Raw genomic sequence first — 26,208 nt, 5'->3', positions numbered from 1 at the left:
ATAGGATTGCCTTCCACTGTCGTTTACGGACAAAGGCTATGGTAGGAGGCAGCATGGTGAACAGTGAGACCCCCCCCCCTTATCACCTTAAGTCACATACTGGGTCACACAAATGAGAAGACAGTAAAGCTACAGAAAGGTCCTAGACTTCCCACTGTTTGCAAGACGTTTTGCTAATTATTTTTTTTTTCAAACAACTTCTTTCTACAGTGTTGACAATTGATAGGTGATTAGTGCTTACCAAGAGCACCTCACCAGAAAAACACTGGCGGAATTACATCGATCTTGTGAGGGAAGCTAAATACTGATATATATTAAATGCTTCTGCACCATCATTAGGGTTCTTGTTTTAGAATATCTGTTCAACCACTTCAGGCCAAAGAAATGGTGAAAGAAATTGCTGCACCTGAAGCGTAAGTGCATCTGAGATATGAATGCTTTAGATTAAGGGTCATACTCCTTTGGTTGATGCCCATTTCAAAATCCTTGTTCCTTGTCACTTCTTTTTTATTGTTGTCAGCCATTCCCATATTAGAGGTTAGTACCTTCACCACCCAGATCTTTTTCAGTGTCTTGTCTATCACCCATCATGCTTTTCTTGGTTCCTTGCACCTGCACCCTGTCCCCCATCTGTATAGTGTGTTGTATACCCATGACTCCATTATGGTGCTCTGTTCTTCGTCCCCATGAAAACAATCTCTATCAAATGTTCTGTTCAGTACCATCCATGTCAGTGCCTTTTCGTTTCCTCATCACTGGTTATATCCAATCTGTCTCACATCAATAGGCACATACTCAGTCCTTAGCTCTCAAAAGTCTTAGGGCCTTATTAAGATACTGGCAGATGGGTTACTCCAACATGACGGTAATGGATTTTGCATCCATCAAAAACGAAATACTAATATTTCCTATAGGACGGAGTAACCCATCCACAAATATCTAAATCAGGCCCTTAATTCCTTGTCAGTATATCATCACTGAGTTTGGTATCCTTACCCCGTTCTGATATTTATCAGTGTCCCATCATGTCTCTCCCCACTATACTCCTCCAACTCAGCACCACAAATTTTGCAAATACCCACTGGCAAGAATGCATGTTACTGTCTAGCGTTCCTCATAGACAGTCCTAGTCAGGGTACAGGGTGCCTAGGGCCAGATGTGCAAAGCATTTTTGCAGTCAGAAGTGGCCTGAGGCACATAATTGGGCCGTTTTTGACTGTGAAAATGCTTGTTCAAATGTATAAAGGGCATAATGTGCCTCAGTAACTTGTTACCAAATCACACTTTGGAATTCAGCATTTGGAAAGGGTGTGTTTAGGGTGTCCATTCCAAATACTAAACCGATATGGTATGTATTACTGTCTTGCGACCAAATTGTAGTTGCAAAGAAGCCCAAGTGAGTGGTACTGAGACCTGAGAGGACTTTTGGGAGTATTTTCAGCAACCGGAGAGATAGGCCTGCTGCTCTCTGCTGGTGAAGGGCTAACCCCAGAAACATGGGTCCAGAGATATACAGCACTAGCTGCACCTACTAAGGTGAAAAACTAGACTACTTTATGAAGATAAAACAAACTTGTACTGCATTTACCATGATGCAATGGGTCTGACTGCATGCTGGATGGTGAAGCACAGTGCTCCCAAATGTTTCTTGTCTGAAAAGGCTCCCTTGAGCCAGTGAGCTGACGAGCTCTGGTCGTAGCACCTGCATGCCAGTGAGTGGTACTGAGACCGGAGAGGGCTTTTAGCAGCATTTTCAGAAACCCGAGAGATAGACCTGCTGCTCTCTCCTGATGAAGGGCTAAACCCAGAAACACGTCTCCAGAGATATACAGAACTAACTCAACCTACTAAGGTGAAAAACTAGAGACTACTTTATGAAGTAAAAACTAACTTGCACTGCATTTACCATGATGCAATGGGGCTGACTGCAAGCTGGATTGTGAGGCAGGGTGCTCCCAACTGTTTCCAGTAAAATTTCACCACCAGTTTAAAAGTGGTGGTAACCCATTTGCAAATGGAAAGGGCCTCCTCGGGGCCCCTTCCCCTTTGAAAATGTTAAGTTTTATTTTTTTTGTTCCAATGGACCACTGCCTCCTCTTAAAAAATGATAATTAAAGGTTTCATTTTCTTTTTTTCATTGCATCCGCTGCATTTAAATTAAAAGAAGATTGTTTTATTATAAAGCAATCGCAAGCCATGGTGGTCCTGCTGATCCAAGCAGGCCACCATCCCTGTGATGGCGACAAATCCTAATGGGTTGCATGTTGTAACCTACCTCATTATTATTCATGAGGTAGGTAAATTTGTGACCTGGTAGGAATCACAAATTTAGAAATAAACGTTTCATATATTTAGAATACCAATTACAAAATAGTGATTAAAAAATGCTTTTTGGGAATCATCATTCTAAAGATATATAAATCTGTCCCTAAGTTACTTGCCCTTCTCTCCATCAACTTGATGGCTGCTAGATTATCATTAGACCACCCTTGTTACGACACTCAGCCCATCACCCTACTGCTTCTAGAAATTTCCAACCGTTATGTTTCTAAATTACTAATGTCTTCTGGCACGTCAGGCTTAGGCGGAGGACTCAGAATGGCTGCAACTGGTGGTGTCTTCAGCTCTATTGGAGACATCAGTAATGTTAGAAATTTCTGCCATTACTTCAGGCAAGTCATCCTCTGTCCTGGTAATGCTTTCAGCATTCTATTAAAAAATCTATTCTTACATGATAACTATACAGCCCACTATACACTTCATTCCAGTGGATAGTCAACCAATGTTAATTAACTGTTAGAGCTCATCCTAATGGCGACTTCAAGCCTATCGCAGGAGGAAAGTGTTTTTCAACTCATCTTTGCCTATGGGTATTCTTGTTGAAAATTCAACATAGTGAACCATAACTTGCACATTGTTTCTCATTGAACAGAGTGAACTATTCAACAGGAATTCTTTCTTGAAGGCAACCCATAAGGTTTTATGTTGGTCTAGATTATTTGATTTGCATCACAGAGTTTGGTTGAGAGTTTTCTGTTTCTTGAACTTCAGGATTTCTCATTTTTTTTGCTTTTTGAATGTCATTCTCTTTTACTCAGCACTTTTGATTTCTGTGCTTGGATTGTCAGAGTGTTGTTGTGTCTGGCTTTCGAAGTGATGTTTTGCAGTTCTAAGAAAGTTATATGTCCATTGGAAGCTAGTTTAGTGAATTTAGGACAGGTGAGAAGTGATCAATCGTTTTTGTGAGACGATTTTCCTGATCAATGTCATCTCTTTTTTTAAGAGACCCCAACATGCCAGTCCTTTCAAACTGACAAATTTGATCCAGCATTGATATTTTCACCCTGGGAACCTATTCCACTCATGGCCCCATAGTTCAAGGCCTTCTTTGCTGGCTCAAGACTGAGGACATTTTTAGAGCTGTTGATTGGTATCAGTTGGCGAGAACCTTCTACCTTGAGCCAGAACATGTCCTGAATGAGTCCTCTTCAGGCTTTGAACATGCATATAGCATTGTTTTTTGATAAAATGGGGATTTTCTTTGCTTCACTGAAGAGGAAATCTAAAATTTTATTAAATATATTGACACCAGTAATATCCCTACAATCATTCTTTGGGGTGTGCCTCCTGTCCATAGTTAATGTGGTATTTTCCTTGTGTTTCACTATTGTATACACTTGATATTATTAAGTAATACTTATTTTTATTTATCCATATGCCTTTCTCAAAACCTAGCTCTTTTCTCACAGCTCCTTCATTTTCAGATTTGTTGTAATTTCAACAAACCCAACAAAGGTTGTGATGGGTCGAAATGATTCTCTGTTTCCGCCAGGGCCTTGTCATGGTCACTCTTCAGTCCAGTTAACTATTTAGAATCAGATCATTTATCTTCATCTCTATGTTTAACATACCTGCTCCTTTTCTTGATTCTGTACTGTTTGGCAATAACAGAGGGTGTTTGCTTCCACTACTTTATACTGCTAATGACATCATAATACCTTTGTTTGTATTGTCTCTTATTTCTACTTTCAGGACATATTAAAGAGATATTGAATATTATACACACATCAATGTTTTTTAATAAATTATTGGATTTTCTCTTCACAAAAGCTAAGAAAACCCCCCTCACTGGCACTTAGATTGCTCCCTTGATACCTTTGTGTAGGAGAGTAGCTAAAATGAAGTTTGTTGATGATCTGTTCTGTAAACTGTAAACTGTTCTCCCTTCCTCCCTAAGTTTCCTGTGTTCTAAAACACTAGTTGGCCAAACTTGGCTATTGTGATGTCTAAAGTAGCACTTCATATGTAGGTGGGAAAGATAAATTATTGTATCTGGTTGTTGTCCTACATGAATATTGCCAGGATTGTTCACTCCCTTGTCAGCTTTGTCTCCCCAGTAAATGCTGAAATCTCCTAACATTATTATATTGCTTGAGTCTGACATTTTGAGAAAGTTAATCCATGAATTATTCTAGGAAATGCTTATTCTGTCCATAACGGTGGTTAAAAACCATGTCTTGCATCTTCTGCAATTAAGGAGATGATAGCATCCATGTTGTTTGGTCTGATTCATGTTGAAGGGTATGCAAAATGCTGAAAATTAAGTGCTGGTTAAAAACTGTGGTTCAGTGTTCCCCAAGGAATAGTTACCACCCCCCCCCCCGTTCTAGTCCTCTGTCTATTCAAAGATGGAATATACTTACAATAACCTTAGAGTAGTTAGAGCTTTGCCTTCGACTAACCTTACTTTTAGTATCTCCAGTTCACCAAAAAACCAAGGTTCCCTAGTTTCAATGTTGTGCGCGCAGGCTTCACGTTACTGTCTTCATGTGTTGAGTGTTTATTTGAATACATTTGAAAGGATTCAGTTTTGCAGCTTTGTAGACAACATATAGGATGCTGATCTCCGATCCTGGCAGGGCTGACTTTATTTGTACATTGTTACTGTAATTGATGTTCTGGTTGTTGTATTTTCATCTCGCGTGGATTTTAATGTGGCTGATTGTGATAATAAACTCAAGCAAGATGTTAATTGAGGTACTAGTGCCGGTAGTAGTGGTAGATTTTGAAATGAGACACCTACATCTTTGGGCACGCAGAGCTTATTTTGACTAATTGCAGGAATTTGCTTTACTGTGCATTTCTAATATTCTGCACAATAATTTTCTTTTTTCGAACAGTTGTGATTGTTTTATTTTGAGAAGCCAGGTGGAATGAAGTACGTGAAAGGGAGCCATCCCTCATATTTCCTTTGTTTCATGGGAAGATTAGATGGAGATTTACTTGTTCAGGATAGAAATTGACCATTTTATCTAATCCGGGTGTTACATCCAAAGGTCCTATTACCTTTGTGTTGGAGTGACTCTCATTGACTTATGCCCCAAGTCTTGGTAGTCAAATTGTCACTTTCAGAAAAAGTCTGACCAGTAGATTCAATCACCTTAGCATCAGAGAAAGACTCATTGACTTCCCCCACTAAGCATGATGGGCTATCCGTGCCATCTTTAGCCAGAGTCTGATTTGGTGGTTTTGGTGGTTCAAACTCTTTAGGGATAAGAAAGGTTCCAATAGACTTCTGCCCCAGAGATTGGAAGTTTTTCTAAATTGCCATTTTCAGAAAGGCCCACATAATGAGTTTCATTCATCTTAGCATTAGGAAGACGCCTGTGTCTGCCTTGCTGAGCATGACTGTCTTTTCATGTTATAATTTCCTGAGAGGGTCTCATTTGGTGTTCTATTGCTTTTGCTGTACAGCAACCCTTACTTCTGCCACTGAGCAAGATTTTGATTTCATTGAGTGTCTAATTTTGAGCTTTAATTACTTTAGCGTTTGAAAGACTTTCTTTGGCTTCCACACTGAAGCATGATGAACTTTCTTTGTGGCCATTATTAGAGTTGCACTGATTTCCATCCCTGAGCATACAGTTCTAACTATGATGACAGTTTCAGAGACGGTGTGACTTGGAGGTTCATCAATCATCTGTTCTTTAGTAAAACTCTCTTTGTGGCTACTGAGCTTGAATGCCTTTTTATATGCCATAATTCCTCCTTGCCTTTGCTGAGCAAAGTGGCTTACAAGTGAATGTCGTGATTCAGCTTCAAATTGGCACTTTATGCAAAGCTGCGGCAGTAGTTGGTCTATCTCTTCAGACAGATCTGGATCTAATTTTGCCTTAATAAAGAGTAAAATAGCTTAAGCCATTTGTGACGTAGATTGGAGAGCCTCAGTTAGGATATAGAAGAAAGTGGTAATTTAAGCAGCTTTTTTGATGGCAGAGCCTCTTCCCCAGACCTATGAGGTGCATCTGGAGGGTTTGATAAAGTTATGGCCCGAGTTTTAGATAACAGTGCCAAGGTCAACACCATCAGTGTCAGATCAGAAATCAACACCAGCGGTGTGGAAGGTGCCTGGGCTGGTGTTGAGAAAACAGGCTTTGGCTATGTTGCTTATGGTGCTGACGCCAATGGAGCCAAAGGCTGGGGCAAGAAGTGGATGAATGAAGCTGATGACAGATTCATAGATGAACTCCTAACATCGCCCCTTCCGATACCCTGTGGCCCGAAGATTCCCCATAGCCCTCCTAAATACCTTGAACGTAGTATTTAAAAAGAACACAGGGTCTGCTCCTGGAGTAGGAATCTCATGGTATGAGCGAGGACCACCCAATGATAAAGTTGGATCCTGAGGTGTAGATGGCGGGCCGGATTCAGGTGGTGTTACTGAAATAATTTCTGAGAGACACCTCTGAGAAGCAATCTGAGGAAAGATGAGACCTAGGAGACTTACTTTGTTTCGCCCCATGCCTTCTCTTCTATATAAGCTTCAGTTTTCTTGAAGATTTGGGAGGGAGCGAAGCCTTCTCTTACCTTTTTCACCTTGGACATAAATAGTTTTGCCTTCCTCTTCTTAATGGCGTAGAGTGCATATTCTTATAGGAATCACATGAATGTGTGTTATGATCTGCAACTAGACACCATAAGCAGATATTAAGATGGTCAGTGATAGGCATCTGACCCTCACATTTCTGCATGGCTTAAAGCCCGATTTCTTTGGAGGAGACACATTAAAATTTTTAAAAAATGGGCATGCTCCAGATCCATATCCGTGGCATGGAATAAAACAAACTGCTGCAACAGCTGTTGGGCACTTTATACCTCCAGTGACATCACCAGGTGTTCGAATGCTGGCATCATAATGGAGTTGGTGCCCTCTGTCGGCATGGAGGGAGTAATGCAGATGAGTTTCAGGTACAGACTGGCTAGCTACTTACTGGACGGTAGATTCACTTTGCTGTTATCTTCTTGGTTGTAATTTCACCCAGTTTACATATATAACACAATGTTCTCCCGCATCTGAGATTCAAATCTTTGCTTTCTGTGCTAAATTGCTAAATCCTGGCTTTGCCTGGCCTCTCTTTACATATGGAGCAGTAAGCAGGGTGCTTTGGAGGAAATGTAGATTTCCTGATTGATATAAAGAGAGTGACAATGTACTTGTATTGCTCAATTAGCAATATTTTTGGGTATGTGTGGAGGCAAATGTGTACACCTTAACCTCACCCTGCACAGCACCTCACTTGTGTTCCTCCCTATTCAATGTGGTGATTTCAATTGGTAGCAATGGATTCTTGTGGGAACATGTAATTTTTGTAAATTCATCCACACACAGGACATCTTACAGGAGTGTTAGACCTAAAGATGACACCTGTAGTGCAGTGAATGGAAGTGCAAGCATCACAGCTCATTTAAAGGATCAACCAGAAGTTCTCAGACCTTCTCCTGGCACCTGCCAGGGAAACAAAGCAGGACACTAGACTGTTCGAAATAAAAACATCTGGGACACCAAAGAACCCTACCAAGTCCTTTCTGGCTGCCCCAGTAGATCTCTATACACTGAAGCAAAAAGAAGGCTCTACACCTAAAGGAAGCTGACACATAATAGCAGAAAACTAAGCTTCAACCTAAGAACAACCAATGATTGCCTACTCCTTCAATACGACCTCACAAATATAGTGTGCCTCCATCTGGATCCCATCTCTAAACATCAGAATCAAGATGCCTACACAAGTGGCAACCAACGATATGGAAGCAATTACCAAAATGCGAGGAAGAAGCCCACTTTCATACTTGTTATCTTTTTGAACAAGGGGCCCTGCTTTAGACGCATGCCATATTTAGCATGGTTCCTGTCTTTCTCATTAGTGAGCCCACCAAAAGTACCAGCCGTAAAGTTGCATTCTTTCTCAGCATCACTAATAATGGCCATCCCAGCCATCAATCATAAGCTAAGGCACACAAAGGCAATTTTAGTATTTTTTGTATAAGGCCTTATGCTTGGCAAGCTCTTTTCTTTGAAAAACCTGCTTCCAGAAGTCATTACGTTATAGAAAACCCAATACACACTACCAGACAAGAAGGAGGCTGTTTAGTGCATGAACCCAAGAAGACTTACTTTTGCTTTTTCATCAAGCTGATCCCAACATTAGGAACCTAAGACCAAGTAATTGCAGAAACAAACTTTCAACCCAGAGGGAACCAAAGCAGCTCGAGCCCAAGGGCCAGTCCAGCAAAATGGAGGGGCCAAAAAACAATTATACCCAACAGAAAAGGCAGCAGAATTAATGTATTGAATACCCAGATAATAATGCTATTTGGCTGAAATTTGAATGAACACTAACGAGACACCACAGTACCATAGAATTTGACAAATGGTAAGAAACCACTGGTCTGTGCAGCCTGTCCATCATTACTCCACATTGCAACACTTTTCTACAACTTTTTATGCCTGCTTTTCCTCTCCTTAAACAATTTCTTCAAGCCACTTCCTTCTTTTACAGTTTTTGCTGAGGCTGCTCCCTGCTTTAGGCCTTTTGGTGAACAATATATAAATGCTATTTATGAGGCTCAGTGTACTCTTGTGATTACAGGTTTACACTCAGCCTAACGTGGCTAGTAAACCAACGATTAGTAATTCTTGGGCTGAATTTTAAATCTCCTACTTTTCTTTCAATTTACAGTTTGAGAAATACTTTTAAGACACTGTTTTATTTATGTTAAGAGTTTTTATAAAGTGATGGCTTGTGACAGAATGATCTGAGAACAGAGGATAAGTGACGCAGTTTTAGATAGCTAATCTTCCTCTATTCTTCAGCATCACACTAGCAGAGGTTTTAGATTTTCAGGTCTATGAGGCGGATTGCTGAGATCCAGGGTTCAAAAGACCTCAAACTGCATGCAGGAGAGCCCTGTCTTCCTGGAGAGCTTTCGGGGGTGGGTCAAGTTGTGTTGAAAGGTGGTTGGAAAGGGATTCTTTTTTCAATTTGTTAACACAAAATATTCCAGAGGTAAACTCCCATGTAGGAAACTGCCTTCCCATTATGACTGTTCGATCTTGGGTTTCTCTTCAAGAAATAGTCACAAACAGCATTTGAGATCAACACAGAGGGCCTTTTCATTTGATTTTTTGTGATGTGTGAAGATTTCCCTGGGTTATAACATGATCCAGCTGCTTCGTATGCCAGACACTGGAGTTTCGGTATCTTTCTCTTTGATGCTCTGGTATAGACCATATTATAGAACTCTAGTCCCTAGTAAAGGGTACCCCAGGTACCTAGGGCCTGGGGTACAAAGGCAGGTTCCTGAGGCCTGCAGCATCAGTTGTGCCAACCCCAGGGACCCCCTCATCAAACCTACACAGTGCGTCCATTGCAGACTGCGTGTGTTGGTGCAGGCTAACTTGAAAATATGACCTGTCACACGCTCATGAGTCTCAGGTCCCCTATCAGTGCATGCACCAGGTGTAAATCACCCCTAAGGCAGGGTGCACCCAGGCGCATGTGAGGGCGTATATGCATGAGAAGATAGGCCCCTGCTATGTCTCTGTCCACTCTGACACATAGTAAGTGAACAGGGAAGTCATTTTAAGTGGCTGTGCTGGACACTGATCATTAAGCGTTCTCCAGCTACATGATGGCTTCTCTGAATCCTGGGATGTTTGGTATCAAACATCTCACAATAGTAAACCCTCACTGACCCCAGTGATGGATTTATTAATAAGTGCACAGAGGCCACCTTAGAGGACCCTCCTGAAAACCTTCCAGCTACTAGTGTGCTGACTGACTGTTCTGAGCAGTTCAGCCACCAGAGACGCATTTCTGTCCCCCGAAGGTGACAGCCAGTGTTCTCAAGGGCCTAAGACAAGAGCCTGCACTGGGCCGAGGTGTTATCACCTCACCCAGGCAGGATGTGCATTCTAGGGCAGGAAGCTTCAAAGGCCCAGCCACCTTTGTAATGCGACCCAGGTCTTTCCAGATGGTGGAGATGACCTACACCCTGCTGTGACTCCACTTTTGGTGGCAGCACAGGTGGGAAAATTAGGCAGATTAGGAGTTGTGCCCATTTCATGGCAGTCCCACCCTGAAGGTGAACGAGCTGAAGTCTTCCATCTTGTTTGGAAAGAATTAGGCCACTAGGGTTAGAGTTATGCCCACTTCCCAGTGGAAGTGGTCTTAGAAAGTGTGTAACCACCCTAAAGGTGGTCAGCCCATTGGCTATCAACTGACACACCCTGTAACGCTCCATAATTGATATTTTAGGTGGCACCCCTGAACCCTAAAACTCAGTTCCTGACTACCTATGAAGCGAAGCACAAAGAAGAGTCACCCCTGCAGAAGAGGAAAGGAAACAGCAGCTGATTTGGAACCAGCCCCTCCAGCCTGCCTGCTCACCTCAACAGATTCTGCCAAAAGATGACTCATCCTGCAGCTGAGCCTCCAAGAAACCCAGGAGGACTCCCTGCCTTTTACAAAGAATCAGACTCCTGCAAGCAGCAGAACTGCTCTGCTACAAAGTTTCAAGAAAGGACTCTACAGCCCCTTGGAAAAGCAAGGGCCTGACACCCAAAGTGACCTCTGAACCTGACAACTATAACCAGAGGTGAAGCCAACTAACAGTGCCAGCCCAGTCTCCCAGCTGTCTGGAGTCCAAGTCCACTCAGGTTTCACCCCTCTTTGGCTCCCCCAAGTTGGCTGCAGCCTCTGCACACAGCCACCCCTCCTGCAGCCTTGTGGTTAGAGTCAATCCGTCATCTCCAGCAACCACTGAACCTGTCATCCCTGACCCCATCTGAGGTGGGTCACTGGTACCAACAACATTCCGCTGGCTCCCCTGAGCTTGATTCCACCCCTGATGGACTCCCCGCCCCCCCCTAACGATGCCTGCAGCCTCAACATGCAGGACCCCCTGACCGCAAGTGCTCCCAGATGAGGAAAAATGACGCCTAAAGACACCCCTGCATCCATCGCCCCTGGGCACTGGAGAAGAGCACCAAAGGTGCACTTATGTTCCTGAGCACCCCAAGTCTACTACCTATCTGCTTATTGCTCCCGACTGGGACCCTAGCCAGAGCTTGCAGCCTGTTTGGCAGGAGGTTCAACTCCCATAAAGAACCACTGGGCACCCAACACCTTACTGCACCTCTGTAGTTCTGATGAGTGCCTAGTACTTGTGTTTACTCCCTGAGCTTGACCTCGTAAGTTGTTGTTAACCCTGTGTTTGCTGAACATTGTTTTCCTCCATAGGATAACAGCGAGAAAACTCTTAAGTATTGATTTCTGAAACTGGAAAGTATTTATGCTTAAAAGTCTACTTAACCGATTACAAAGTTCTTGGGCTTGAAACATATATCAAAGGAATTGTTATTTTTCTAAATAAGTCTCAGATTTTTTTTGGGAGTGAATGTCTCATTTATTGCTTCTGTGAGAACCTCAAATGCTTAGCACTACTCTCTGATAAGCCTAACTGCTCTCCCACACTACCACAAAATACAGCATTAGTCCTATCTACCTTTGCCTCTGCAAACCATTTGGGGATCCACTGGACTCTCTGCAGGGTGTATTTCTTTTTAGTACACCATACAGAGACTGAGCCAGCATACTCTTAGAGCTTTGTGTATACAAAAATTGGAGGAGGTCAGATCACAGGTATCTGTTCGGGTATGTCGATTGCAATATTCATATGAAGTAGTTTAGAGATTTGCCATCAAGTACCTATATATTAGGTAGAGAAGTTTGACCTTCATTAGAGCATAAAAAGTTAGTGAATGCTGTCAGTTGTTGGCTCATGAAAAAGATCTCTTTTCAGTTATTTTCATTAATCATCCTGCTTGTTGCATTTTGGACTTTGTTCAAGCTACTACACTCATCACTTGAATGAGCTAACATTGAGGACATTGTTGTGATCCAATTTGGTGTAAACGAGGGAGACCATTTAGCTATGGTGATGTCTGCCACGCATGGTCACAGTTTGAATGAGTTGATTAACAATAAATATACATCTTATGGACTGTGCTGACACAGAAGTACATGCTCCATTCACTGTTAAGGAGGACACCAAGGTTCTTCATGGACTAGGATGATTTAGAGGTATGACCAAAGAATATGGTATATTAGTTTACATGATCTAAGCAACTGTTTGGGGAACCAGGACAACTGTTCTGGTCTCTGAGCTATCTAAATTAAGACCACTCCTATGAACTGAATCTTCCAGGACAACGGGGCTCCTAAAATCTCAGTAAAGGAACTAAGATGGTCTCTGACAAATATAGAAATAAAGATAGGCTATACCATCAGCAAAACCATAAGAAGTAACATGAAAGGGGGCTTTGAGGCTTGCAAGAAAAAAAGGACTTGATCCAGTGTGTACCTTCCTGTCACAGATGATGGCACTAATTAAGTCAAGTTATGGTGCAGAAGCTCCTTAGGTCCCAACAGTAAAGGAGGAAAGGTCTAAAAGTATATGGCTAGTAAGCTTTCATAAGAAAAATAAAGGTTACCAACCTCAACCATGACTGGTGCAATTTTTGTGTGATAGCAAGTATTGAAACCTGACTGGGACAGGTTTAACAAATGGTAACCTTGAGCATTATTATGAATTTAAGAGACCATCATTTGTTCAAGGAGTCAAGACAGATTGTTAGCCCTTCTTTGCTATCTTCTTTGTGATAAGTACAACATACAACAGCATTTATGTGTATATTGCTATACTGCAGTGGTTTAACAATTCATGTTTAGAGGCAGCCTCTGACCTACATTAGGAACTCAAAAGAACACATAGGAATGCTGAGGAGGTCAGGAGACTTAGACTGGTTTATGAAAAAGCTATTTCCTGAATAAAGGGGGGCATTTGATTCCAAGGCGTGGAAAGCCCTTCTAGCTTCTTGCAAGTCTAATGATCAATACCTCTTTTGGAAAATAGTTGAAAGACTTTTGTGTGAGGATAGCCATGCTCCCCTGTTGAATGTACACATCACCACCTATTCATGGAAAACACAATTTAGTAATATTTACATTTTTGTTATTTTGCCCTCAGCTGTACAGTTATGTCAGCTGAAAAAAGCTTAGTGTTCACACCAGACGATGCAGTCAAGGTGATTGCATCATGTTCACTAGGTAAGGACCCAGGGCTTGATAAGGTTCTCCTTCATGTATTCCAAAATAATGTAGGTTAGTGAGCCCTAATATCACTAATCTACTAAATGCACCTAGTAAATCTATAGCTATCCCTGTAGACAAGAAAGGAGATTTCAAAGATCCACTCTGCTACAGACTAATCTTACACCAGAGTGTCTGACAGAATCATGCAAAATAACATCTTACCACACTGAAATTCTAACAATACTGTATCGTAGCATAGTGTGGTTTCACATGTGGCACTGGTATAGTAGAACAGTGTCTTAATCTCAAATTAGTGCAGCGTGGCTAACAACAACAATATTCAACTGGGTTTCATGGATTTCAGTTCTGCATCTGATTCGGAAACAGGGCTAAATTGTGGAGTATTCTGGCAGACTAGAATTTTTATAGAAAACAAATGGGTCCTCCCTCTAGCACGTTTAACAATGCTTGTCACGAGGTGCTTGCTATGTCCTACAACAAAGATAAAATCAGCCTGGTATAACTTGTAGTTTGACTCTCAGTTTGGTCCAATCCAGCCACCTTTTTCAGTCCCAATGTTACTGCAGTCTGTTTAAGGTTGGATAATTTCCATCCATACACTGGTCTATTTACATTAAGAACCCACCTCCTAATTTGGTCAGTACACACCCTTTTTTAAACCCTGGAATATCCATTCCAAGGAGATATCCTGTCTCAAGAATAAAAGTGTATGTCTAATTAGACTTTAAAGGGAACATGAGAAAGTCAAGAATACCCATGCCAGCAATTCTAGTCTGCTGAACACATCACTAGGCATGGAGTTTAATTTGACAACTGTCCCCTCCAACTGTGACAGATGGCTTTTATTCAAATTTAGACTGGGCTACGTTTGCAACAGTTTAGCCTTTCCTACAGGCTGAAGTTACCTCTTTGAGAACAAACCCTGCCCTTGTGATGCTTTTTTGTCTTCCCAAAATGGACTGCACTTCTAGGGGGGGGGGGGGGGTTTGTGATTTTTATAACGAAGTCTATGCCAGATATTTTAAACCTGTTTTGAGCCCCCTAGGTTTTATAAAATGAAAGCATTGTTGACGGTATAGTTACTGGACCCTCCTTTTATTTGTTTCTCTGAAAGTCGTGTATTTATTAGCCGCTGTCAAAGGAATATGCTTGGATAATTGATAGTCTATATTTTATTATGCATATTCAATTCTTTTATGTGCTTGGTATTTCATTTATTTTTATGCTCTTTTGTTGCTCTCTTTGCATATGTCGACAATCTCTGAAATAAGCTTAATTACTAGTACTATGGAATTCATTTTTAAAAGGTAGGAGTTTCTCACTACAATTCTAATATAGCAACAACATCATCAATTTACCTGTTAACACCACATCTATAAGAACATGTTCATCGGTTGGATTTTTGAAGGATATTATGATTGAAGTTAAACAACCAACACTTGTACTTATGCTGGCAGACTCCATCGGTTGTGGAATAAGTCCAGTGCCCGAGAGGTGAAATTTCCATTCATCAATCTGTCAAGAAAAAAAGGTTTGAAAAATAATGAACAATTTATAATCAGATATGCTGTTTACTTTAAATATTCTTCAATCTGTTATTCTATGTTTTGGTACAGTATATCTTAAAGGCAATGGTACTTCGAGGATGTGGCACCCTAAGGATTCTTCCTGCATCAATTTGCATTACAATTAACTGGTTACGAGCTTTGTGAAGGTGGTTAGGGGACACATGTGTAAGGTTGCTTTGCTCAGCTATCGGAGATCAGGACCTTAGTACTGAGCAAAAATAAAACTTTAGAGGAGACGGATTAACCATTGACAGAGTGGCAAACAAACGAAGATATACAAACACTGACACGACAACATTTCTAAAGCACAATTTACCTACCACTAAGAAGTCTCTTGCCAATGGTCAGTTCATGCATGTTGTTCGGATACATTTTTAGGTTCTGTCTACAGGCCAAAAAGAGGATGGCAAATAGATTAAAGGTAAGAGGGATGAGAAGACTCCAAATGTGTAGGAGGCAGTCATTATGCTGGTGTTAAAATGTGGTAAACAAGCACATCACTGCACGTCTTACAGACACTTTTTTATTTAATATAGAGGATGTGAGAGCACGAGGATCGCCGACGGAGCAGGGCCAGTGTGGGAAGCAGGAGGGCTGTTACATCAACATCACCGTCATGTCCAGTGGTCCCAGAGAGCAAGTAAAAGCTTACACAAAAAATAATTTTTCCAATACCTCCTATTGCATCATGTCATTTCTCCCAACCTGAGACAAGCTGGCAAGGTGGCAAAATTCAGTCCCCCTCAAGCCAAAGTCACTGGGGACAGGAAACCATTCCATACCTTTAAATTCTTTGCTACCAGCAGACCAGACTCTTTCGCCTCACTGCATGAAGCCTAGGAGAGTCATGTGAGCTCTCCTAGGCCTCAGGACAACAGGACTACAAGGGCTCTCTTATGACACCATATGCAGCTGTGATCTCAGCCCGCTACTTCCTGCTTCAATTTAAAAACCTATGCTGAGTGTACTACATGTGGGACCAGCAACTTAGCATGGGAAGGGGCTTCTCTATGACAAGCCTTAGGTGCCTATAGTTCTTTTACGGTTTGAGCGTGTTCATCGAATCAAGGGGAGGTCTGGGTGATCTGCGTGCGACTTCTTCCTCTATAATTCTCATAACTGGCAACACCATTATATATCTTTTGCTGTTATGTCTTTGATTTGCATATGCAACCTGAAATGTATGTAAGATTATCACTGTATACTTTGGCTTATGTTTTGTGTTTGCATCGTAAGTACCAATAAACGTGCTTATTACAAAAGAGGAAGCTGCAGACAGCACTTTGCTTTGTCACTTTTTTCATGAATTTAAATGTCATGAAGTTTCATGCTAATCGTATTTGTTTCTCCGCTGGTAACTTGGTAGGGGAATTATTGGCTTCAGATTAGGGGTGGGCGGTGAATTCATCTCCACTCACCGAGTTTGCAGAGTTTTTCCTCACTTCGCACTCCACTTAGAGCGTAGAGTTCTGAAAAACACCGAGTAGCAGAACAGAGTTTTCCTTGTTCGCGCTCGCCTACGTTAAGTTGGCAAGCGCGAGTGAGGAAAATCTTACTCCAGACCACCTCCCAGCGAGAGTTCTCAATGCGTGTGGTCGCAGATGGTCGCTACTGCTTGCATTGATAAACCTTCCGTTCGTGTTGAGGAAGCTGCCGCTCGAGTAGAAAATCTAGTTGAGCAGCAGAAAAGAAGCAGCGCTCTCTTGCACTGCTCATGGTGCAGTTTGTGCTGATTTTTCAGTGCGGGACAAACACCCGGTGTTAAAAATCTGCGCAAACAGCACAACCTAACACACTCCACAGCTTGTGGAACTCCACATAGCACGGCAGAGTTTTTTGGTCATTTCTTGGCGTTCCGCGAAATCCACCCAGGCCTTCTTCAGATACATGCTCACATTTCTTAAGTCCAAAGGCTGGCCACCAAGTGACATTCTGTAAAAAGAAAAGCACTTGGATAATGGAAGGTAAAACGGGAGCCATCATAATTCAGCTACAACGATTACAGCTTTATAACTTTACAATAGAAATGGGATAATGTGCTTTCTTTTGTGCAGGTGAAAGAAACATTTACTAGCAGTCCAATCTGGGGTTCCAGGGAAACACAATGTTCAATGAAAGCCAGATTTCCACTTTGACAGAAATCAGCATTGATTCGCCATAGTGGGGTGTCAGTAGTGTATTTTGAGTTTTGTATGGAAGTAGGTGTGGTTCGCAATCCTGGTGAATATTTTTTCTAGGTAATTGTTGTCATTCAAAAAAGGGCCTGATTTATCTGGATTTCCTAAACGCAGAAATCTGCGCAAACAGTGTTCTTACATAGTGTAGATCTAGAACATCCTGCAAATGTTTCCTTTCTCAGTTAAGACATCCAGCAGACAACTATTTTAAGTAGGGGTGGGCATAGCTGGTGTAATACTGTAATGATGTGTGTGAGAAGCTGGCTCTGTATTTACTGTATCAAAATGAGATACAGTGTGCACAGAGTCCAGGGGTTCTCCAAAGGCTTAACAGAGGCTAAAGTAGATAATACTAATGCTCTATTTTGTGGTAGTGTGATCAAGCAGTCAGGCTTATCAGAGGGTAGTGCAAAGCATTTGTTGTACACACACAGGCAATAGAAGAAGCACACACTCAATGACTTAACCTCCAGACCAATGTTTTTTATATAGCAAAAATATATTTTCTTAATTAATTTTTAGAACCACAAGATTCAGGTTGCAGGTAATTAATTCAATAGATTCATATTTCCCACACGTATCAATAGTACTTTGTTTGAAATTGATAAGTTATATGGTTTTTGAATTATTGGCAATAATCTGTTTTAAAAATGGACAAAGTGCAATTTTCAGAAACAGTTCCTGGGGGGGAAGAAATGTTTGATTGTTGTACAGGTAAGTACAACACTTAAATTGTCAATCTCTGGGTTTTACAAAGTCCACTGGTTGGGGTTCAAGTTAACCCCAAACACCCACCACCTCAACACGGGGCCGGCTGGGTGCAGAGGTCAATGATGAGCAATTTTAACGTTGGCTCCTATGGAGACAGGGGGGTACTGGGAATCAGGTCTGCCTGCAGGTAAGTACCTGTGATTCAGAGGGCAGACTAGGGGGGATTAGAGGAGACCTGGAGGGGCGACAAGTAGGCACCAAACACACACCCTTAGTGGCACAGGGGCGGCCGGGTGCAAATAGGGCATCAGGTTTCCAATGCTGGTCTGTAAGGGGACCTCGAAGGTCACTCGGAGGCTGCAGGCGAGGTCCAGGGGGGTGTCTCGGGCACACCACTGGTTGGACCGGAAGGAGGGACGCCGGCTGAACGGGACTGCGCCAGTTGTTGCTTTCTCCAAGGCCTGGGGGCTGCAGGTGCAGTGTGTCTTTAAGCGTCGGATATCTTTGTCTGGAGCTTCGCAGTCAGGGGGTCTTCAGGATTCCCTCTGCAGGTGTCACCGTGGAGGGGTGGAGAGGTCAACCTCTCCATCGCCTGGGGACCTTCTCTTGCTGGGTGGACCACCAGGACACGGGCCGTGGGTTTTTCTTAGACAGGGCCACTGTGTTTGGGAGTTCTTGGGCCTTATAGGTGCAGGGCAGTCTTCTGGAGTTTGGCAGAGGTCACTGGTTCCGCTGGACGCATCGCTGTTCTTTTGCATGTTCTTTAAAGCAGGAGACAGGCCAGTAGGGCTAGGGCCAAAGCAGTTGTTGTCTTCCTTCTTCTCTGCTGGGGGTTTCAGATAAGCAGTCCTTCTTCTCCTTGTAGGTCACCAGGAATCTGGTGAGCTGGGTTCAGGGACGCCCTTAAATCCTAGATTTAGGGGCGTTATAGGGGTCAGAGGGCACTAGCCAATAGCTACTGTCCCTGAGGGTGGCGACACCCTCCTTGTGCCCACTCCCTTTGGGGAGGGGGGACACAAACCTAATCCAATTGGTGCGTGTCCTCCAAACCAAGATGGAGGATTCTGCAGGGAGGACGGGTCACCTCAGCTCTGGACACCATAGGTGTGGTCACTCCTCTCTGTCTTCCCTAATTTTCCCACTTGACTTGCTGCCAAAAGTGGGGTGATGTACAGCTCCGCTAGCTTGGGTGCCCTGGGCCACTGTAATCTGAGGCGGTGAGCCTTTGAGGCTCACCACCAGGAGTCACAGTTCCTGTAGGGGGGGGGGAGGGGAGGGTGAAGCACAGGCTTTCTTTCTGACCACAGAGTGCACAAAGGCACTCACCCCATGTGGTCGGAAACTTGTCTGAAAGTGGCAGGCTGGCACAGACAGTCGTACACTAGCAGTTTGGCTAACATACAGGGGACAGCTCTAAGATGCCCTCTGTGTTCATTTTTCAATAAATCCCACACTGGCATCAGTGTGGGTTTATTGTGCTGAGAAGGTTGATACCAAACTTCCCAGTATTCAGTGAAGCCATTATGGAGCTGTGGAGTTCGTAATGACAAACTCCCAGACCATATACTCAATATGGCTACACTGCACTTACAATGTTTAAGAATGGACTTAGACAATGTAGGGGCATTTTGCTCATCTGTTGTTTAGAGCACCCTGCCTTAGGGCTGTAAGGGCTGCTACAGGGGTTACTTACCTATGCCACAAACAGTGGTTTGTGGGCATGGCACCCAGAGAGGGGTGCCATGTCGACTCTTTCTTTTTCTCCGCAGCAGCACACACAAGCTGCAAGATAGTGTATTTGTGCTTGGTGGCAGGTCCCCTAGGGTGGCATAATACATGCTGCAGCCCTTAGAGACCTTCCTTGGCCACAGGGCCCTTGATACCATGGGTGCCTTTCACAAGGGACTTAACTGTGTGCCAGGGTTGTGCCAATTGTGGAAACAAAGGTACAGTTTTTGGGAAAGAACACAGGTGCTGGGGCGTGGTTAGCAGGATCCCAGCACACTTTACATCAAAGTTGGCAACAACACTAGGCAAAAAGTGGGGGCTTAGCCATGCCAACAGTGGCACTTTCCTACAATATGAAACTGTATCAAAAGTATGAGTCGGCATTTAGCACTATTTTCCTAATGCGCTCATGGCCAAAATGAGCCCAAGGATGCATTCTGTGCTAAGAAAATAGCACTAAATGCTATAGGACACAAACAGTAGCAGTTAGCAGCTGCTCACTCTCTCTTAGTTTGCTGCCCCTGTGCTCCTGTGGTACGCTTTTTGCCTCAAATTACTCTTAACTACTCAAACTAGGGTAATATGTAATTCCTATAATTTTGCATTGTATGTGTAATTATTGAAATTACTCCAATTAACCTGATGTAATTAAAATTTAGCCTAAGGACTAATTTTAAGTCAAGGCAGTAACTAACCAGCAGTTTTGCCTACAAGTCAATACAGTGAAGAAATTTCAAATGTTTATGTATGTAGACTTATAAAGCATGCATCTAGATAAAACCAGTGAAACACTGTGCAACACAAAGAGAGGGAAATCATGAGTGACTGGGGTAGGGCAAAAGGATGATATCAGGTAGAACGGCTGGAGGGGGTGATGGAAATAGGTCTGTGGGGAAGAATAGGGGTATGAAAGGAAAGATGATGGGGAAGGAGCGGGGCGTGTAGCTGGATCAAAAGAGAGGGCAAGGTACTGATTCTAGAGTCTTCACTCCTGTATCACAGCAAAGATGTTACTTACCTGATGACAATTACCATGGGCCAGAGTGTTACTCGCACCCACCTTCCTGACTCATGAAACAAGATTGTCAAAGAAAGAGAATTATAAAGTACATTAAAAGGATCAAAATCAATGAAAAACTCTCAGCTATAATGGACAGTTCAGATCCACACCAGTGGTCTCCCTGCACAACTGCTCCAAAGGGATGATGTGACATGGTGTGAGAAGCTACCTGTTCAGCAAGGTCAGGGGGACCTGATGGCCCACATTTCCCTATTTATGTGCTCAATTAGGCCAACCAGGTATATCTCAGTTCCATAATCAAACCCGAAATCTGACAGCACGTGGAATGACAATAAGATATTGCTAAACAAAAACAAACACATAAGGTTGGTTAACAACAATTCTGTGCATAGGCTTGGAAGTCACTAGTAGGCTATCACTACTCCAGAAATTAGTGAGCACTAAAAGGTTCAGAGTCCTTTTTTTAAATAAATGGTACTACCAACTCCATCCCTCAAGGAGTACAAGACTGAAGATTCTAAAAGGTGTTTATTAATTAAAGACTGAATCACAAATGCAAAACTGACTTAAGTATATCTCGAGATCCAGGCCACAACTACAGCTTAAGTCTGTGATTTAGGTTCCCTCGGAAAAGAAATGATATCGAGGAAGAACAGTGTCAAATAAAGAGACAGCTCTATGGGTGCAAAATTATGAGGCAAGCAGTAGACGCTGAGGAAGGTCAATAATAGAAGAAACCAACAAAAAAGATGAAGGTGAACGATTACTTGCTAATTAGATAGCATAGTTCTCTATGAAATTCCCAACCACAGAAACAGCCTGTGGCTTCCATTTCCTGAAAGTATGTTTCATCTACAATTAGCTCATTCTCTTCTGTAGTCAACTGAAAATTGACATCTACTTGCAGCAGTGGTGAAAGGAGGGATCCAAGGGTACCTTGCCTAAAGCAAGCTCCCCTGGGCTATGACATCACTGCACTACCAAAAGCAGTGCCTAATTTGAGACAGTGGGGAGCACAGGCACTCATTTCTGGTGATAGAAAATCTTCTACATCAGAAATTTACTGAGGGCAAGAGACGGAAAAATGCACACAGCAGAAAGAAGAATGCAAAAAGTCACAAAGGGAGAAAGCAGGAACCTGCAAGTATAAGATAAATGGTCAGGGAGCATCTGGTAGTGAGAAAACGAGGAATGAGGTGGCTTTAATACTATGCAGCTTTGGTATTCAGCTCACCAACATTTACTTCCACTGTCTGTGGGCTTCTGAGCATAGATTTGAGCACCCACACTCATTATTTTGCAACTATTTTCAATCAACCTCTGTAAGCTCCCAATCCATCAGGGAGCTTCCAGAGGATCCCAACCTAGCCATTTCCAGAAAGCTGGCAGAAGCAGAGGACGGGTCTAAGATAATCATCCTAGGCACGGATGAAGGACCTGCCTGACCGATAAGGAAGGCTGCAGCACGCCAGAACAGAACTCCCACAATAATCAGGGATACGCGCCGCAGCACCAGAACAAGGAATTCCACAAGTTGAGGCTAAAATCTGGTACGGTGAAGGAGAGGCCTTAAGGCTGGCGGGGCCACAGCTTGGCTGCAGACCTATCTGAAGGGAGGGCCAAGGAAGCAACCCAACTGGCAGAGCCAGTGCCTCACACGCTAAACCTACACCTTCTGATTACACCGTAAGGGAACCTGGCTCAAATAAGGGTGAAATTGCTTACCAGGATCATCATACAACTGCACCCCTCTCAGAGGCTTTCTCAGTCACCAAACATTCGGCTTTTTCTTCCAGAATACAAACTGCAAGAAAACTATGACATCTTGAATAGAGGGAATATTCTATGTCTTTTAGCAATGACCAGGGTTTTGAATCACTTGACATAATCGGACCTGCTGGCAATAGGTTTCGTAAAAATCAGAGGCTCGTTAGGAAATGAGGCAACAAAAGCTACATGGGCTACTGCCGAAATAGCCGGGGAGATCTTGGTAGAACTGGCTCAGTTAAAAAAAAAGCTGGGGAGATCTTGGAAGAACTGGCTCAGTTAAAAAATTAGGGCATAACAGTAATTCCATACCAAGCCCCAGGCTATCCAAGCTCCTAACTTGCTTCAAATCAGCCCAGTTAAGGCTCAAACATCCAGAAAATCACTTACCTAGTCCTTAAGTTTGAGGGGAGCCACCCGCCGGCAGGAAGCACAAGGTACAACTCTCAACCTGTTAGAAATCTAACAGGTCGACCCACAGAAGATTAGAGCTGGATTTCACACACAATAAATGGCTCAACTAGCACTCCATGACAAGGGCTAACTATCGTTACAGGCCTGCAGCCTAAGGAAAGCTCTGTAGCCTTGGAAAAATGGACAAACAAGCAAACCCCTATACGTGTTTGCTCCTGGATCATCAATGGGCTAGGTAATAAAACACTGGATACGCAAGTTCTTCTTTCCTTACAAACGTTTGATATCCTCCTACTCAAAGGAAACATGGCTGGAGCAGCCATACTAAATGGAGGGCATTACGGAACATCATGTCCCAGCCCACAAAGTCCCCAGATTTGGCCGCTCGAAGAGGGGTTTGTCAATCTACACCTCCATAACAAGAATCAGTGAAGTCAAGGACCTAGATGCGAAGTCGGTGAAACACATCGAGATAAAGGTAGTCAGAGTAATGATCCGGAGCCAAAAGGAAGATAGAAGGGTGGTGTTTGTAAATGTGTACCTGCCACCTAAAGGCAGGACAAAGGGCTCCAAGCTTGTGATCAGCGAAATCAAACAGCTGATGGATGAAGAAAAAGAACTAAACTTTATTGTCTCGGGTATTTTAACTTATTTCTTCTGGAATCTACTGAAGACAAATTAATAGCGATTTATTCATCACAATGAGAAATCCTACAAGAAGGAAGGAACTCAATGGGCAATCTGACAAAAGCAGGCAAACACTCTGCTGAAGGAATTGGAGTTTCAAGGCCTCAGGGCCCTAAATTGGTGCTTTCAGAACGATGATCCGTCAGCAACAAAGTTCCACTCCTCAAGAGCTATGTCAACATAGACTACACCTTTACAAGTTTACCATTATACCATAAAATCCTTATGTATCAACTGCTGGCTGAGGAATCTAGTGACCATCTTCCACAGGTGCTTACGCTTAAGACAAGACTGGAAACCCCTTGTAATTCAACTGAAATTAGGGGCTCAGCATATACCATCAATAACAAAAGAATCAAATTTAATGCCTTGTCCATAGTCCATCTCCTTGCATCTGCAAAGAACAAACTTCAAGCCTAGCAAGAGGCAATTCCAAACCCCGCAGCCGCGTGGGAGGCATTCACCAAAGAAATGAGGAAAACATGTGCCACATCATTGAAAGGGCCCAGCAGGTAACAAGAAGCCAGAAGTCGCTTTACCCCTTCACAACAAAACCAAGTATAACTACACAAGAAACTAATAAAACATACCATCGTGGAAACTGCACTGGAAACCAAGCAACCTACACCTGCAACAGGAACTGAGGCAGAAAACGATTGCCCTGAAAAGCTAACCTGGACATATAAAAGGAAAGGAGATGACTCAACCTGGGCACAACTCTACGATATCAAAGGGAAAGATCACACACGATTCTGGGGGGAAAGTGAACTTGTTACAACGTCCATCTCTTTAAGGGGTGAACTCGCCTCTGTACAAAAGCTGTCTGGATGACCTTCTTGCAGGAGCATTTCATTTCAAATGAGGCAGGGCAAAATTCCAAGGGGGTGGAAGGAGCCTGCCAATTAGATAGTTTGAGCTGTTCTCAAGTGTAGATTGAGGAATGGCCAGCTGCTAGGGAGTGGTGTTTGTCAAGCTCATTCTATGAGTCGTCTTCTAGTATCAAGACAATCAAATCCAAAGAACATATGCAAAGGGAGACAGGAGGGGGCTCCAGGCACTAATGGGATCCCGCCAGCACTCTACAAGCATGATGCCATTTATTGGTCAGAGCACCTGGAGCCGCTATTTCTGCAAACAGTGGAAGACTCCATCATTCCAGCATCATGGAAGGGGTCCATCAACTATCCGATACACAAGCATGTAGACAAGAATAGCGCAAAAAACTATTGACTTGTGGCACTGATCGATAATAAGATTAATTGCGTCAAGTTATGGCAGAAGCTGGCAGCACATAAAATATTGCCAACTCTCCTGAGGCTTATAATTACCTTACACACAGATACCTGGGTGCAAGTTAAACTAGGATCGGGGACACATCTCTCAAGGTGAATTCCATCTGGGAAAGACTTGAAGCAGGGCTGTGTCCTCACCCCTGCGCTTTTCAATATCTTTCTTGCCAGTCTATCAGAAACTCTAGATCAATGTGATTCTCACACACACAATCTGGGCAGCAAAGCTCTTTCAAACCTCCTTTAAACAAACAGACGACCTGGCACTAATAAGCTGGACGCCGACTGGGCTGCAAAGCCTTCTCAATGCTACTCATGCCTACTCAACTGCAAACGGCCTAAAAATCAACTTTGAAAAAAAACTAAAGTAATGCCAGTAAACAGCCGGAAAAGGAAGTTCTCAAACTGGTGCGAGGCTGCCAGTTCGCTTGAGACTGTGCCCTCATATAAATATCTAGGTGTTATGGTCAACAATAAAGGAACTTTTAAAATGTAGTGCGATGTCCTGGAAAAGAAAGGGCAATGTCTCTCATACTAGCCATAAAGAACTTAAAAAGTAAAGTGCCTGGTCCTAACTTAATTCCACTACTGTGAGTAATAGAGGCAAATCTGATTCTATTATTAACCTACGGCAGCGAGGGGCTATGAGGCAGGGGTGCTGTAATGCTGGGCCAGGTGATTGCCAAAGCCTTCAGAACGATTTTCAGCCTCCCCAAATATTCTTCTCCACCGCAAAGAAAGTTGGAGTTTGGCCTCCAAAAACAGTCTCTCACTAGAAGAGGTGCATACATTAACTTCTGGTTTAAAATGAAGAACGCCTGCCCTAATTCGCTATACTCTGTTCTGTGGGGAGACCTGGCAACTAGAAGTAGCTCCTCCATTCGAAGGTATCTCAAAGAGTCCCTAACACAACTTGGACTTCAAGAGCTATGGGCAATGCCAGTCACACTCAACAGCCTTAAAACCGCAGTAAACAAATCTATTAATAAGGTATCACTGTTAAAGGACAAGGAGACAATTACCAAAGGTCCCATAGGTGGGCTGTATTGCAAGGTTACTGCAAAGTGGAGCCACAACCGTACCTATGCATAGGCTTCTCAAGCTTGCTCAAGGTAAAATTAATGAGATATTGGTAGGGCATCTTACCCTCACGCTTACATCTACCTCCTTGGGAGCGCAAAACATCTGCAACAGTCGGCCGGCTGTGCGGAAAAGGGAAGGAAGACCTTGTCCACCTGATATGTATCTGCAAAGAGCTAGAAGTTGATAGAAAAGCAACATTACTGCAACTCTTGCTACAAAGAGGCCTCTGGTCTTACAGACAGGTGGTTCTATCTTGCTTTTCACCCACGGATGTACAAATGATCTGCCACTTTGTCAAATATTTGGCAG

General features: G+C 43.0%; 1 protein-coding gene across 1 annotated transcript in view; it reads right to left on the bottom strand.

Annotated features, from left to right (window-relative positions):
* The window catches only part of CFAP47 (cilia and flagella associated protein 47), a 2,216,809-nt gene that overhangs the window by 570,543 nt on the left and 1,620,058 nt on the right, over window positions 1-26,208 (bottom strand). The window contains exon 56 of the mRNA XM_069204610.1: window positions 14,813-14,969. Coding sequence (XP_069060711.1) covers window positions 14,813-14,969 — 157 coding nt within the window. The remainder of the gene's footprint in view (window positions 1-14,812; window positions 14,970-26,208) is intronic.

Source organism: Pleurodeles waltl, chromosome 8, assembly GCF_031143425.1.
Source record: "Pleurodeles waltl isolate 20211129_DDA chromosome 8, aPleWal1.hap1.20221129, whole genome shotgun sequence".
NCBI lineage: Eukaryota > Metazoa > Chordata > Amphibia > Caudata > Salamandridae > Pleurodeles > Pleurodeles waltl.
This window is presented reverse-complemented; position numbering and strand designations above follow the sequence as displayed.